Source organism: Lipotes vexillifer, unplaced genomic scaffold, assembly GCF_000442215.2.
Source record: "Lipotes vexillifer unplaced genomic scaffold, Lipotes_vexillifer_v1.1 scaffold863, whole genome shotgun sequence".
Lineage (NCBI taxonomy): Eukaryota > Metazoa > Chordata > Mammalia > Artiodactyla > Lipotidae > Lipotes > Lipotes vexillifer.
The window spans coordinates 806,574-822,725 of NW_006788168.1; the positions used below are offsets into that span (position 1 = coordinate 806,574).

The 16,152-nt window shown below is 40.6% G+C and overlaps 1 protein-coding gene across 1 annotated transcript in view; it reads right to left on the reverse strand.

The window, feature by feature from the left end:
• Positions 1-2,618: 2,618 nt before the first annotated feature.
• Positions 2,619-16,152, reverse strand: part of CAP2 (cyclase associated actin cytoskeleton regulatory protein 2) — a 118,310-nt gene continuing 104,776 nt past the window's right edge. Inside the window, 6 exon segments of the mRNA XM_007461264.1 lie at positions 2,619-2,729; positions 5,956-6,096; positions 10,650-10,732; positions 10,828-10,951; positions 11,930-12,105; positions 13,195-13,375. Coding sequence (XP_007461326.1) covers positions 2,619-2,729; positions 5,956-6,096; positions 10,650-10,732; positions 10,828-10,951; positions 11,930-12,105; positions 13,195-13,375 — 816 coding nt within the window.

The window sequence follows — 16,152 nt, forward strand, 5'->3', positions numbered from 1 at the left end:
CAACATTTCTAACTATTAGAGAAATGCAAATCAAAACCACACTGTGGTATCACCTCACACCAGTCAGAATGGCTATCATCAAAAAGTCTACAAACAATAAATGCTGGAGAGGGTGTGGGGAAAAGGGAATCCTCCTACACTGTTGGTGGGAGTGTAAATTGATGCAGCCACTATGGAGAACAGTATGGAGGTTCCTTACAAAACTAAAAATAGAACTATCATATGATCCAGCAATCCCACTCCTGAGTATATAACCGGAAAAAACAAAAACTCTAATTTGTAAAGATACACGCACCCCAATGTTCATAGCAGCACTATTTACAATAGCCAAGACATGGAAACAAACCAAGTGCCCATCAATAGATGACTGGCTTAAGAAGATGTGGTATATATATCCAATGGAACACTACTCAGCCATAAAGAAATGAAGTATTGGCATTTGCAGCAACATGGATAGACCTAGAGAATATTATGCTTAGTGAAATTAAGTCAGAGAAAGACAAATACTATATATCACTTATATGTATACAAATAATAAAAATGAATAAAACTTAAAATAAAAAACAATACAAATGAATCTAGTGATATATGCAAACCACAAACAGATTCACAGACATAGAAAACTTATGGTTACCAAAGGCGAGAGTGCAGGGGAGTGATAAATTAGAAGTATGGGATTAACAGATACAAACTACTACACATAAAACAGATAAGCAACAAGGATTTATTGTATAGCACAGGGAGTTATATTCAGTATCTTATAATAACCTATAATGGAATACAATTGGCAAAAAATATAACTGAATCACTATGCTGTACACCTCAAACTAACGCAATATTAAAAAAAAACTTGATTCTAGACTTTTCTGACAGTTCTTCCAACTGAAAATGGCTATATCTGATATTTATCTAGAAGAAGCTATTCTTTAGGGAAACTGATGGCATATGCTAGGTAAATTCTCTAATTCAACTAGAAAAGCTCAGCTGCATTTCCTAAAGCTGACATACGAGCAAGGAGCAAATCAAAGAGGAAAAAAATTTTAACACCCTGAATTCATCACAGTATTTAAACAATTAGAATTTTACTTTATTTCAGAATAAGTTTACAGCTGAAAAAAATGTATTTACTAAAGCCACAACATTCTTCAGATGGACAAAAACTTTTCTAGCAAAACTGTGGTACACAAGCATTAGTAATTTGAATACTATACGGTTATAGAAGATATTTAAAAAATGGAAATGATGTATTCCAAAGGCTGTACTAGGCACGATATATATGCTTGTATTGGGTCTGCAAGCATTATACTAGAATTCATTACATGTAATCCAAGAAGTTGCAGGTTTTCAGCACTATGTACTAAAAAGACAGAAAGGAATATCAGAGTTACTCTTGCGTTGAAAAAGCATGTACTATCAACACTGCAAAACAGGAGCAGCAAGCCAAGCCAACAAACAATTCCTTAGGTTTTAGAAGTTGTAATATAACTATGGCTTTTTCATTTTCATTTTTGAGACTGGTTAGCGAGTCTGGCAAGTGGAAAAGAAGAAAGTCTATAATAAAACATTAAAGACATCACTTACAAGGCATCTGATATTTCACACGTTCAAAATTGGAAAATAACAACTGAGCTTGTTCCTAGAGCAAAATTGTGAGGTATTATAGAGCAAAAATCACCCTGCTTTTTCCTATCAATCTTTTGGCATAAAAATCTCAGAAAAGTAGGGCTTCCCTGGTGGCACAGTGGTTGAGTCCGCCTGATGATGCACAGGTTCGTGCCCCGGTCTGGGAAGATCCCACATGCCGCGGAGCGGCTAGGCTCGCGAGCCATGGCCGCTGAGACTGCGTGTACGGAGCCTGTGCTCCGCAACGGGAGAGGCCACAACAGTGCGAGGCCCGCGTAACGCAAAAAAAAAAAAAAAAACCTCAGAAAAGTAAAAGTTTTCCAAGTGACATGGCAGAAAAGTATTTAAGATAAATTTACTTTTGGTTTTTGGTAACTGCAAATAATAAAGGTCTTTGCTTTTGGTTTTTGGTAACTGCAAAGAATAAAGGTCTTTTCAAGGACCAAGAAACTGGATGTGGTTCTTAGTACAGAACTTATGTTTTTTTAAAAACATGGGTTGAAATATGTATTCAGGCTGACAGTGTATTCATGCTGATAAAGGTGGTAAAAAGAAGAAAACAAAAATCGTACATTTTTTAGAGCACACTACTACCAAATATATGGAAATTGTCTGAAAGATAAAAATGTACATCTTAGATTCTCAAAGGTTTTATTTTTCAACTAGCAATTAAACATAAGTGTAAAAGTGAGTCATGCAATATTTTTACCTCTTAACTACTGTGATAATGATATGAGGGGAACAGAGTTCTCTTTTTTTTCCTTTAAATGTATAACGCTCACAAGTCATCATGTGGAACTCAAATCACACACAAAGGCAAATCATGAAGAAACGTTAAATATTCCAAAATGCCCACGAAGGCGTGCCAGAAATTATGCTGTTTCTATAGCACAGAATTGTTGGAGGCCAAAGCTAAAGCAGTAGGTGCTACTGCAACTTCTAGGTCTTTAATGCTGCTTTTATTTGTTTGTTTTTTTGATGGGGGGGGGGTGGATTCAGGTCAGGGGGTTCGGTGGTCTCTCAGAAACCATAATTTCTGCAGGTTCAGTGACCAGCTTGGATCCATCCCATGCTGTCTTGAACTGTTCAGGAACGGGAAATTCTCTCTGGAAAAAGGCCAGAAGAACAAAGTTATTTAAACCAAGGCTTTGCAAACAGATGGAAGGCTGATCAGTGTCACATGATGGACAAAGACATTTTATGGAACCCAAACCTGCATCAGGGAGCGATGCATGGTCATGTGTCAGCTCTGTGACTGCCTGCCAGCATCCTCATTGATGCTAGCACTTACTAAGAACCAGGCATTCTGCTAAGCACCAGATATACATGAACTCAGTTAATCTCTGCAAGAACTTTAAGAGCTAGATATTATTGAGATGCCATCTATAGGAAGCAGAGGCCTGAGAGGTCAAGCCTCTGAGCAGCCAAAGTTCAAACCTGAGTTTTTACCCTCGACTCTGCACCAAACTCAAACATGCACTGGGGGTCTTGCTGAAAGGCAGACTCTGTCTGACTCAGTAGATCTGGGAAAGAGGATGACAATCTCCATTTCCCACAAGTTCCAAGGGGATGCCAAGGCTGCTGGCCCCCAGTCTGAATAAGGGCTTTATCCCGGCGTTATGTCTACCCTCTGATGAAATATAAAAATGTGCTACAAGTTATATATAAACTTGTTACCCTTCATCCTGCTTTTCTACTCTTCCCATTGGGGAATACATGCCCCCCTTCCACCCACACCCCTATACACACATACACACACACACACACACACACACAAACACAAAGAAAAATGCAGAAGAGTCAAAATAAAATTCGTTTGGGCTCTCTCCTTCTCCCCAAGAATGATTCCCCAGTCACTGCAGGAGAGGGCAGGAAAGGAAGCTGAGGAGCGGTCCCCTGAGCCCTGGCTTTGTGACATCCCTGGACTTCCTGTACCACACTGTGATAAGCTGGTGCCCGTGCTCATCTGTCGGTGAGATGTGATGTTTCACATCTACTGGAATACACACACTAACACATATCTTCCTAGATGTTGGGTCCAGCTGTTTCTTTTGGAAGAAGCTATTTATTTAACTACTTTAAAGGGAAGGCCCTTTCTATCATGAGTGGTGAATTCTCCTTGAGTGAAATCTGCGATAGTCTTAAGAGAAAGCAAAGAAGCCACAGTCTGAGAAACCTAGTGTGTGCGTGTGTGTGCGTGTGTGTGTGTGTGTGTGTGTGTGTGTGTGTGTGTGTGTGTGTGTGGCTAACATCTTTTCTGGGGCTCTTCTTGATGAATAAACCAGGCTTGGTGTTTGCTCTTAAGTACCAAGCCAGGTGGAGAATGTTCCAGAGTGGAGGCACTCTTTGATGGTAACTGCACTACAGCTGTTCCCAGTCTTTCTTGGGAGTGACATGATAGTAATGTGATGACAGACCTTCTCTGGGAGACTGATTCCCTTCAGGATGAATCATCCCCACCATCTACTTCGAGATTACAGTGCCCATGGCAGGACCTCTGTATTGCTCCCTACTACCCCCAGTTGGAAAATGCATGAAGTAGGCCATGGACTGAAGGCACAAGATAATTCACCTATAGAGGGGAGGCTACGTTTTCAGCATAAAAGGTCAGGTTGTGAGCTATACGCATCCATAATTCACCTATAGACGGGAGGCTACGTTTTCAGCATAAAAGGTCAGGTTGTGAGCTATACTCATCCTTTAGGTCAGTGGATCCCGATCTTGGCTCCACACTGAAATCACCCGGGAAGTTTTAACCAATACAGATGTCTGGATACCACATCCAGGGATTCTAGTTTAGCTAGTCTGCAGTGCTCGTCCAGACCCCCATTGCTCTTCTTAGCAGCTCCGGCCAGTTTCCATGAAGCTGAGTGTTCCACTTAAACAGCTGCAAGGGCCAGGAATCTTCTGAAGTTTTAGCTTTTCCTCTCCTGAAGCTGTTCTCTACTGGCTTTAGCTCTTCAGTATTTTGCTTTTTCAGGTGGAGAGCCCAAGAGGAGATACTTCTCTAGCTCAGGGTTAGGCTGTCCAGATACCTAGTGAAGCATGGCCCAGTGCTCGTGCAGTTTTGTTTTTTAGACTTAAGCAATGAATTCTGAACTGAAATATGTGGTGTGTGCCGGGGTAGTGCTCACTGGCAGGTGGGGAAAGGAGAACGTGGCAGTGAACAACAGCGTAGCTGTCTGCCTAAGGAGATTAACCTGAGTGCTGACTGCAGTGTAGACGGCTGGTGATTGACCCATAGGCTAATGGGGGGGTCCTCTTTCAAAGGTGTGCCTAAGTTACGTTTTCTCCCATCCTTCCCAGTTCACTGCTTCCTTGCACAGTTAGAACCAGAGGGAATGATCTCTCGATTTGCTTCTCTACTTTCAAGAAGCAACAACTAGGGTCTGCTACTTTCAACTAGCAACAACCTGGAGGTCCAGGTGTTAAGACTTCGCCTTCCAATGCAGTTTGATTCCTGGTTGGGGAGCTAAGATTCCACATGCCTCTCGGCCAAAAATTCAGAAGGTAAAACAGAAGCACTATTGTAACAAATTCAATAAAGACCTTAAAAAGGGTCCACATCAAAAAAAAAAAGGCAACTAATAGGAAGTAATAACTTGCTTTCAAATGGCAACAACCAGCAAGTCCATCACACTGCATGATGCAGAAAATGTATTTATTTATACTTCCTTTTCAAGGTGTGAGAATATCTGCTTGCTTCTTTTAGAAACTGCTTTGCTGGGGAGAGGAGACAAAGAAAATACATGGTGGCTTAGGCTACCATTTCTTAGAAGGGTCACTGGATGGACTGATAATATCAGAATCACCTGGGTATATTAAAACGACAGATTCCTGGGCCCCCTCCAAGCCTCCTGAATCTAACCCTCTGGGTGTGAAGTTTGGGAGCTGGTATTTTCATCAAGCTTCCCAGCTGATTCTTATGCTGGGTTTGAGACCCACTGACATAAGAATACCTATACAAATAGGTCCACTTATTATTACCTCCTTTCCCTCCTTTTTTTCCCCCAAAGCATTTCCCCCCCTTTTCTGTTTGCCTCCACCATAGCAAAGGAAAATATTTAGTCCTAAATAATATGAACTCAGATGCCTGGTGTACTATTTGATAAGAGCTAGCCCATTAAGGTAGTTATTAGAAAAATGCTTTGAGAATCACAGATCCAGGACAGGGCATAGTCAAGAAACTGAAAGGGGAGCAGATAGGTGAAAAGCCACTCTCCTGCCTGTGAATTATTCTACAAAGGAAGGTCAAAGGTTGGGAGGTGATTAATCAGTCTCTAAGAATGTTAATAATGAAAAATTCTTTACAGTCTTTTAAAAGGTACTTACATAATCACCATCCCGAGGGATAAGTATATTCATTTCAGATGACTTGGCACTCACAATCTCACAATCTAATGCATCTTCACTGAGGTATATGTGGCAGCCTTCTGTCTTATTAATGGAAATTGTTGGCACTTTCCCCATCACCTGAAATAGAAGGAAAAAAAATCTAGGGCCAAAGCAAATAAATAGAAATTCCAATGTCCCCAAATAAGTACAGTCCACAGGCCTAACCAAGCATTAGGAATAGCTGGGTTAGGGCTGGAGAGGCTGGCTGAATGACAAAGTCTCAGGGTGAATTAGTAGGTGTCATTTGGGGACAGAATGAAAGGACCACACAAGGGGATTCTCAAACCTCAGGGTCTCTTTCCTGACACAAAATAAAGGGACTAATTGGAAAACAGCAGCTAAATGTTCAGGAAAAGTTTCACAACCCCGTTAGTGGATTTGAAACATATATTTGATTTCATGATAAAAGAAACAAGATGCATTTGCTTTCATGTGCTTAAAATTTTAGTTTTGACAAATCTCTAGGAAACTTGGATTAAAACACGCACTAATACTGTCATTTAAGAGTAAATAAATTATTCTGTAATTGAGAAGATTTTTCCTGAATCTAAATAAGAATAAATAAGAAACACTACAATTCTTTTCACATAAGTCCTTTGCTAGATAAAAATCTCACTGGCTGAATGTGAAGCTTAAATGAGATAATGAGTGTCTAGGTATTCTGAAATGTATTTATTTCAGGAGCCAAAACTGGAGACTTGGTTCAGACTACTCACTGTATAGGTAAATAGTACCATACACAAGAGGAGGTGGTTCTTTGTATTGTTACAAATATCAAGTGCTATAAACATTATGATCAGTTTTAAATTTCTTTTTTAACAGTCAGTTTTCAGATATTCCTGCCCCCCAAATCTCTACAGGCACAGACTATTCCCCCAACGACCATATTACAACTACATAATTTTCCTTCTCGTAATGGTAATTGAAGCGATAACAACATCTCCTCTTTCACCCTGAAGAAAAGGCTGGGTTGCAAATTAAAGGAGCAACTCCTGTGATGGTGAAGGTGATGTAAAGAATTCCTTAGGGGAATCTAGCCAGGTCACCACACTTCTCTGTTTTCTCCTCTCCCGACAGAAACTGGACACCAAGTTGGAATTGAGCCCCAGTGCCAAAAGAAAAAAAAGAAAAAAAAGGCAGAGGTAGTTTAAGGTCAGGTAAGCACAGGGCTTTGCCATAAATAAAATAAAATAATACCTATATGTATATATCAAGAATGTGTCAGCAGTAATGTTTTGGCAATTTCTAGGTTTATTTTATAACGATGAAGAGCATTTCCATAGCGGCCAGAACTGTATGAATACCAGGCAAGCAAAGGGAAAGAAGTAAATTGTCAGTGTGTCTTAGGAGATTCATTTATGAGACAGAGTGGGGTCACATGAGGATAGCACATTTAGCACATAAAATGCTAAAATATCTATGTATCTGAAAATCTGAAAAGCAGTAGACTTTTTAAATAGCCCTGAGAGGATAAGAATTGTCATTTCCACATCAGTTTTAGTCAATATTTCCGTAAATTATATACAGTACATGCCTTTTTCCCCTGGTAGTCTGTAAACATTTTGAGAACAAAGATTGTTTCTTATCAGGAGAACTGGACTAAAAAGTAGCTCCTCTGTTGAGTGACAGGTGATATGTGACCTTGCCCAGGCCAGTGCTCTAGCATTTAATACATGTACCTGTATTCTTTGTTTTTCTTAAATTTATTTCTCTATACGTTTAAAAAAATTTCCACATCACATCTTAGTCTCCTCTCTCCCATAATTTGTACTATTTTTCTAGGATAGTTTGCAAAAAAACAGAATTACTGAACTAAATCATATGAACTTTTCTCTGTGTGCTTTTCCTCCTTTCAATCTTTTTAACAGCATTATTGAAGTAAAATGTGAAAACATAAAATTCACCTGCCTTAAGTGTACAATTTAATGATATTTAGTGAACTTGTGCAACCATCACTTCAATTCAGTTTTAGAATATTTCCATCATCCCCCAAATATCCCTCATGCCCATTTACAGCCAATCTCCGTCCTCATCCCCAGGCAGCCTGCACTAATCTGCGTTCTGTCTTTATTGTGTCCAGGCCCTTTTAAAATAGTTTATTAAATGTTTTAAATAGGTAATGACATTCACTTGGTTTGAACATCCAGAAGTTTGAAGTGTTCAGTAAAATGTCTCTTCCTTGTTTCTGAACCACGTTGCCAAGTTTCTATCCCTCTTGGACAGATAACCATGATTTATCCTTCCAGATTATTTTAAGGCCCATAGCCTTAAAAATGTATATTTCAAACATAGAAGCATACAAAGAATAATATAACAAAAATGTAAATATATATATGTCTGTTAAACAGCTTTATCAGAGTTTAACATTTTGGCTCATTTGCCTTTTTTTTAGGACTATCATCTTACAATATAGCTGAAGCCCCCTCTCTACCATCCCCCATCTCACTGTCCTCCTTCCTTCCCTCCACAGATGTAACTACTCTTCTGAATTTTGTATTTACAATTCACAGCAGGTTTGTCTCTTGCATAAGGTGAACTTGAGCCCTCATAAGTATATTTAAAATGTGCGTATTGTTTTGCATGTTTTTGATCTTTATATAAAGGGACACATTATACAGTGCCTATTGTTCTATATAATCTGCCTTCGTCACTCAAGGCTGCTTCTGAGATTTTCCTATTTTTATACGTGTAAGTGTAGTTCATTCATTTATTTAACCTCTGTACAGTATTCTATTAGGTGGATTTATTTATTCATTTACCAGCTGGTGGACATTCAAATTGTTTTTGTTTTTATTGCCATTATGGATAATACTGCAATAATCATTTTTCCATGTCTCATCAACATTTGTACTAGAGTTTCTTTAGTGCACACACCTAAGAGTGAAATTACTTGGTTACAAACTATGCCTGTCTTTGACTTTATTAGATGGTGCCAATTTGCTCTGCACAGAGTGTAACAGTTTACTCTCCCAACACTGATGTATCAGGGTTCTCATAACAACGCTTGTACCATGAGACTTTTTAATATACAGGCAGTCCTCAAGTTGCACAGGTCCGACACGCATGCGTTTCAGCTAACATGCCCCTTGCAAAGTAAGGACAGCCTGAATTCAAAACTGATGAGTGTAAGAAGATACAGCGAATGAATCTGCATTTCTTCTTCTATTAGGCAGCTTGTGCATATATGCATTTATCAAATTACTTCAGTTTTTCTCCTCTGAATTGCCCTGATATTCTTTGCCCTTTTTTTTTTTTTTTTTTTTTTTTTTGCTACGCGGGCCTCTCACTGTCGCGGCCTCTCCGGTTGCGGAGCACAGGTTCCGGACGCGCAGGCTCAGCGGCCGTGGCTCACGGGCCCAGCCGCTCCGCGGCATGTGGGATCATCCCGGACTGGGGCACGAACCCGTGTCCCCTGCATCGGCAGGCAGACTCTCAACCACTGCGCCACCAGGGAAGCCCTCTTTGCCCAGTTTTCTACTGAGTTGTTAGTCTTCCTCTTGATTTCTGTTAAGTTCTTTATAAATTCTGGTTATAAATCCTTTTTGATTATCTGCATTGCAAGTATCTTTCTTCAATCCATGCCCCATCTTTCAGCTTTGTATGTGATGTCTTCTGTTGAACACATAAATTTTAACGTGGTTAGATTCACCTGTCCTTTTCTTTATAGTTCGTGCTTTTTGACCCTAATTGCTTTTCTACTCTGATTTTCTTTTGTATTTTATTCTCAAAGTTTAAAAGTATTTCTTTTTACAATTAGGACTTTACTTTTAAATATGGTATGAGGTAGAGATTAGATATTTTTTTCCCACATGGAGGGTCCTAAAATACATCTCCATGTATGTGCCAACTACTGAATGTACTACTCTAGTTAAAAGGGGCAGTGGTGAAAAGCCTAGTAAAACCAGAGAACAATCTATAAAACTAGTAGCCAATTTTGACAAACATTATCAGGAAACATCAGATAATAAGGGGTGATTAACAATATGAAAACGGTGTAATCAAAGATAGTAGTTATAGCTGGCCAAAGTAAGAAGTCATTTAGCTTTTGGCATATTATAAAATCCCATTTGGCTAAATAAATATTGCTAAAACAGTGCAGATTTTCTTCTGTTTTGCAGATTCAATTGCAATCCTGCTTTCCAAGTTATTTTTCTGATAATCTCATTGACTCTTCAGAACAACTTTACCCAGAACCAGTTTTTCCTGAGGGAAATACATTCTCTTCAGCGTGATACTATTATGCTAGGAGAATCTCTTAATTTTTCAGTTCACTCATTAGTTGATTCATTCCAATCACCCATTTATCAAACATTTATTGGACACCTACTATGTTCAGGTACTGTGCAAATTTCTGGAGCTGTAAAGATTAATTGGCTGTTCTTGAAATAGAAATGGTAAACTAGTAATTGCTGTGCAAGATAGGATGTGTTATAAGAGATAGAAAAGGGGGAATTAACACTGTCCAAAAAGTAAGAGAGGGCTTCAGAGAGGAGGTGAAGACAGAGCTGTGTCTAGAGGGGAAGAGAATAAGAGTTTTACAGGTGGACATGGAGCGCCCCTTGTAAACAGAGGGGACATCTAGGCAAAGCCACAGGTAGTGGGGGCCAGGAATGGCTGAAAGGGTCAATTACCTGCATCTGAATGTCCTTGGAGTTGATCACTTCCACAATGCCCACCACATTGTCAAACACAAGGCCAAACTTCTTACAGCTGTCTAGGGAAAAAAAAAGACCAATCTACTAAATTCATACAGCATATTTATACAAAGCAGCTTATCATAGTAGGTACAGATCCATAATTCTGCCCTACCAATTGTAATGGAATTTATTTTCCCTTTTATCTGTAGAGTAGACTTGCTGCATTTGAAAATGTAAGCCACCTGTCTCAGTTCAGTCTCTGAAATCACAAGGTCATTCCTGTCTTCTTGGTATTCCTAAAATTAAAACATAGGCAAATATTAAATATAAGGATGCATAAATTAAGTCCACCGCATGCTGAAATTACTGTGGAGCATTCACCAGTTACAGCTTCTCAATATGTTCCTCCTTTAGGAACCATTTTCTTAACAGACCAAACCGCAGGTCTGACTTTGTCACTGTAATGTTGGGAATGAGAGGAACGGCTGCTTGGAAGGGGGTGTCAATTTGTGAACAGTCAAGCATCAGGCACGCTGGGTAGTGGGCGTGGGCTGCAGCAGGGATGTGAGGGCTTTGGGTTGACTCTGGCCGCTGAGTCTGGACTTGATGCTGCAGCACTATCTTGCAAGTAGGAGTTGGACAAATAGACTAGCAAGGGTCACAACAGTGCTCTAAGTCCCAGTGTACTTTCAGACCATGACAACCTTTCTGGGGACTTTGTTCCTCCATCTTTAGGGAAGGCCCCTGAACTGGAAGGGGGCACCAGCTTCCATCCACATTCAAAGTGTCTTTGTCCTGCTCAGACAACAGTGAAAGTGGTGGGTGATGCAGTAGGTTATATCAGCACCTCGGTCAGTGGAATAGGATGAAACATCCTACAGTAGATCAGAATGGGGCACAGATTAAAAGTTTCCAGAAAGAGGAGTCAAATTCATAGAGACAGAAAGTAGAAAGGTGGTTGCCAGGGGGTGACGTGAGGGGGAACGGGGAATTATTGTTTAAGCGGCAGTTTCACTTTTACCAGATGGAAAGAGTTCTGTGGATGGATGGTGGGGATGGCTGCACGACAGTGTGAATGTACTTAATGCCACTGAACTGTGCACTTAAATGTTAAGATGGTAAATTTTGTGTTATGTGTACTTTACCACAATTTAAAAAATAATTTTTAAAAAGTTGAAGAAAAAATGGGAAATCCTTAAGACCCTGGCAAACAGTTTAGCCATCGTTTCTTTCATCGGAGTATGTCAGAAATAAACTTAAAGGGCTTCACTCACCACTCTCCATTTCTTCCCTTCCAACTCTAACACAGGAGCATGTTTCTTAGGAGGATGAGACTGGGGAGACTTGGGGCCTGGAGTGTGGCTTTTGGTAGGAGATGGAGTTTGTCCTCCGTGAGCCCGGAGGCTGGGATTCTTGTATGTCTTCTGGTCATCTGTAACATGCCGGAGCCCTGGGAAGGTAACACATAGACACATTTCCTACATTTTATGCAAAGGGAAATGTCCCTAACTTCTTGTATCAACATGATGTAAACAGCACAGGTAATGCTATTTTCATAACAGTTGAGTGTTTTCTCAAGGTCAGTATGCAGAGGCTGAGATCTACATAAGTTTAGAGTTAATAGAAGCCCTGTAAGTATTTTTAAATTTGAGGAACTTTTTTTTTTTTTTTTTTTTTTTTCTACCACACGGGCTGCAGGACTTTAGTTCCCTGACCAGGGACTGAACCCTTGGCCCCTGCAGTGGAAGCCTGGAGTCCTAACCACTGGCCTGTCAGGAAATTCCCCTTGAGGAACCTCTTCTTGAAGGAGATAAGCTAATAGGTAAAAATTATGCAAAATGCAAACCCCCTCGACAGAAAGGATTCCATGATTTACTTCTGTCATAGCTAAATCATTTCCTAGATACAGTCTAAAAAGTTAGGGCATTTTCAGTAAGCATAGGTCAGAGTATGGAATCGACTTAAGGGTTATGAGTCCATTCCCTTCCTTTGCGGATGAGGGGACAATGCAGCCAGTTGCAGCCAGAGAAATAGAAGTTTTGGTTCTTAGCTCCCAGCACAGCACACAAGAACACTTATACCATAATTCCTATTACCCATGCAAAGCAAAAATACATCTGCATAAAGTTTTTGGCAACATGAATTTATTAAGTAGATGATTAAAAAAATTAACCATTCACAAAGGTAGTTCAATGATATAATTCTTTGACAAGCCCGTACACCTCTGAGGACAGAGGTTCTATTATTTGTCACTTTTATTTCACTTGATCTTGATGCCTTGACTGTAGCTGGTGCTGAAGCATCAAGGGCTGAAGTGGTGCTACAGTGCAGTGGCCCATTTAGAACCTAGAATCTCTGAGTTCTTCTTTCTGATCCACCCAACAGCCCACTGAGCCCATCTACCTTGAGATGAAGAACACACAGCTCTCCATGTAGTAGGGACTGGGATGGAATGATGGATGTATTCATCACCGTGGGCTCTGAGGGATCTGTGTGCCTGAAGCCAGAGGGAGATAGCCTCAAGGTCTGGTTTTCTCACCTTTTGTAATTGCTTCCCCTTGGTTAAGTTGTGCAAATAAAGCTGAGCGTGAAGGAGAGGCCTCCTCTCTTCTGCCCTCACTCTCAAAAGGTGGAGGTGGCCCTGGAGGAGGTGGAGGTGGAGGGAGGCCAGGCCCAAAGGAGAGGACAGACAACGCTGATGCCGTTGATGCTACTGGACCCTGTGGGAGAGAGAAGATGGAAAGCACTCTATTGAGATGATATCCTTGCTGAGAGCTGCGATTCTGCCAACATCACTTAGAACCTGTTGTCAGTGAAAGAGTGGGGTTCGAGATTCACAAAGGGCACCCAGGGGTATACCTGTGCATCATGGGTCTGTTTGGGAAGACCTGGGACCAAGTAGGGGTTTGCCTTGGGAACACAGAGCATCACATAGCTATACAGCCCTGTCAGTAGAAACTGCATGTGCCAGATTCACACTGCCAACTCAGAGGCAAACAAAGTCATATTCACAGGTTCATGTCCAAAGCTCAGGATATGAATGAAATTGGGCTTTGGCCAATTGATAATCATAAGAAAAAAGTGGTCCAACTAGTAAGAGGATTCTTTTGGGGACACTGAGAATTACAACCACCAATGAGAGAGACAGAGAGGAAAAATATTCAGTGGTTAGCTTTATGAGCAGCTAAAGAAAGAGATACTGAAACTCTTTCTCTGCCACTCATTTTTCAAGTATGCATGCCTCAAACCAAACCCCAAGTGAGGACCACATGTGACCTGGATGCCTGTCAAACATGAAGGTGATCAGGGTCCAGGATGCTTCTGATGGTTTGGTTCATCTGATGCTGACTGTTAGTAAACCAGAGAAAATTGTATTTTGCCTGAGCAAGACCTATGCTTATTCTCTTCTCTGCTATGTGGAGTGCAATCTTTGTTTTCAGTATGAAGTTCTAACAAATTCAAATGTCAGTAAAAGGTGATAGACAATAGAGGGATTTGTTTCAATGTTTTGAGAGGACCCCATAGATGAAGCTGTCACAGAGCTTAAAACTAGTAGGATAGAAGCACATGTATACAATAACCTTGTGTTATGTACCATTTTACTTTTAAACCCTGAAGTAGAACTGTATGGCTATGATAAAGAATGAGAAGTTAACTCAAGTAAAAAAACGGGAACTATAAAAATTGAGAGTGATGAAAATGTGCCTGAGGCTTATATATTTTCAATACGAAATATGATATGTAAAACATCACATAAGTGCTAAATATTAACAAAGACAGCAGATCCTTATTTTCATAAACAACGCAGTATTACAAAGTGTCAATATCAGGAAGTTTTCATCTGTGGTAGTTTTCCGTTGAAAATAAAAAATCCACACTATTTTCAAAGTACTTATACAATCCCTATTTAGTGTAGAATTATCCTGAAAATAAAAGGTTCTTCTCTTACTGAGAATGCACATCTTAAAAACTGAGTAGGCTGGAGGTCTCATCTCTTGAAATGATAATTTGTGATATCTTTTTTTGTTTATAAGGAAAAACTGCCTGACTCCATCAGGATTCTTGGGTCAAGTAAAAAAATGACTGCACAGTTTTTGAGACTGACCAATTTTTTTTTTTTTTTTTAGCATTTTAAATATTTCCTATTATGTTACTGGGGTGAAATTTTCTCTGAATCATAAAGTGTAAGATACAAGCTTTGCACATCAAACAATATTCCAGTTCCAGACATTCAGAGCCAAGACATATTACTTTTACTCACAAGCACATAATAACTCAAATAGTCAGCGAAGGGCCAGGCTCCTCTCCCACATCTGAAACACTGCAGCTTTAAAGTTCTCCTATTTTGTGGAAAGGGAAGACAACACCGGCTTCTAAATCTTAGAGTGACTTAGATGGTTCCCTAGCTCTCAGCATTCATTCTTTAATGGCTCTCTCCAAGAGTCATTAAAGGACACTGAAACCAGTAAGCCACATATTCAGCTTCTTGGAACTCTGATACATTCAGATGGCTGACCCAGGAACACCAAACAAAGGATTTACTGCAACAAGTGTTGACCCTAAAAGCCAAAAAAAAAAAAAAAAAGGGGAACTCAGTACCAGCTGAAACTCTGCCACTGGCTTATCCGTTGTGCAGTCTGGCTCATCCCTGCATCGGCCCCGGTGAGAACACACGCCTGGGCTCTAGTTTCCAGGGTGACTTGACAAGCAGTGCCCAGGGGCTTTATCGTACAAGTGTCCTCGAGAGCAAACTCAGAGAGTCGCTTACCAGGCGCTCATGGGCTGCCCCTCGTGATGAACTTATCGTCGCCTCCTCTTCTCCTGCTGCAGGCAGGTGGGACCAGAGCTTTCTGCGTTCTCACGTGCCTGGCATGAGCGGCAGCCGCATTGACTGGAATCACAGCCTGACGCTGTCTTCACGCACCCCGGTGAAAGAGGGGAGATGGGCAGGGAAGGGAGCCAAGAATTCTGGAAAAGCTCGTACATGCCAGGCACTGTTTGTTTCCACTCATCTAACACATATTTAATGCTCAGTGTAGGACAGGCTCTATGCCAAGGGGTTCCCAAAGTTGTCCGAACATCAGAATCGTCTGGGGATCTGTTAGAAGTTGCCAAGCCTAGGCCACGTGGCAGGAGCACTCTGGGGAGGCAGCACATGGGCGTTTTCGGAAGCTCCCTATAGGTGATTCCAATGTGCACACAAGTTTGGGAACAACCACTGCATGCTCTGTGCTGAGATTCATCTTAGTCATCACAACCACATTACTAGGATTGAAATCCCCCTCTCACAGAAAATAAAGCAGGAAGTCAGAAAGTATGACCCAATATTAAATGGCCAGTAAATGGCAGGGACATAATTCAAGCACATATCTGCTTGATTCTAAAGTCTTCTTCAGGGAAATCCTTTATGCTGTATTCAGACGTAAAAAAAAAAAAAAAGTCACTAGTCAAATTAGCCAGAGGTATGGACGACCCTACACGTATGTCGTGTTGCTCT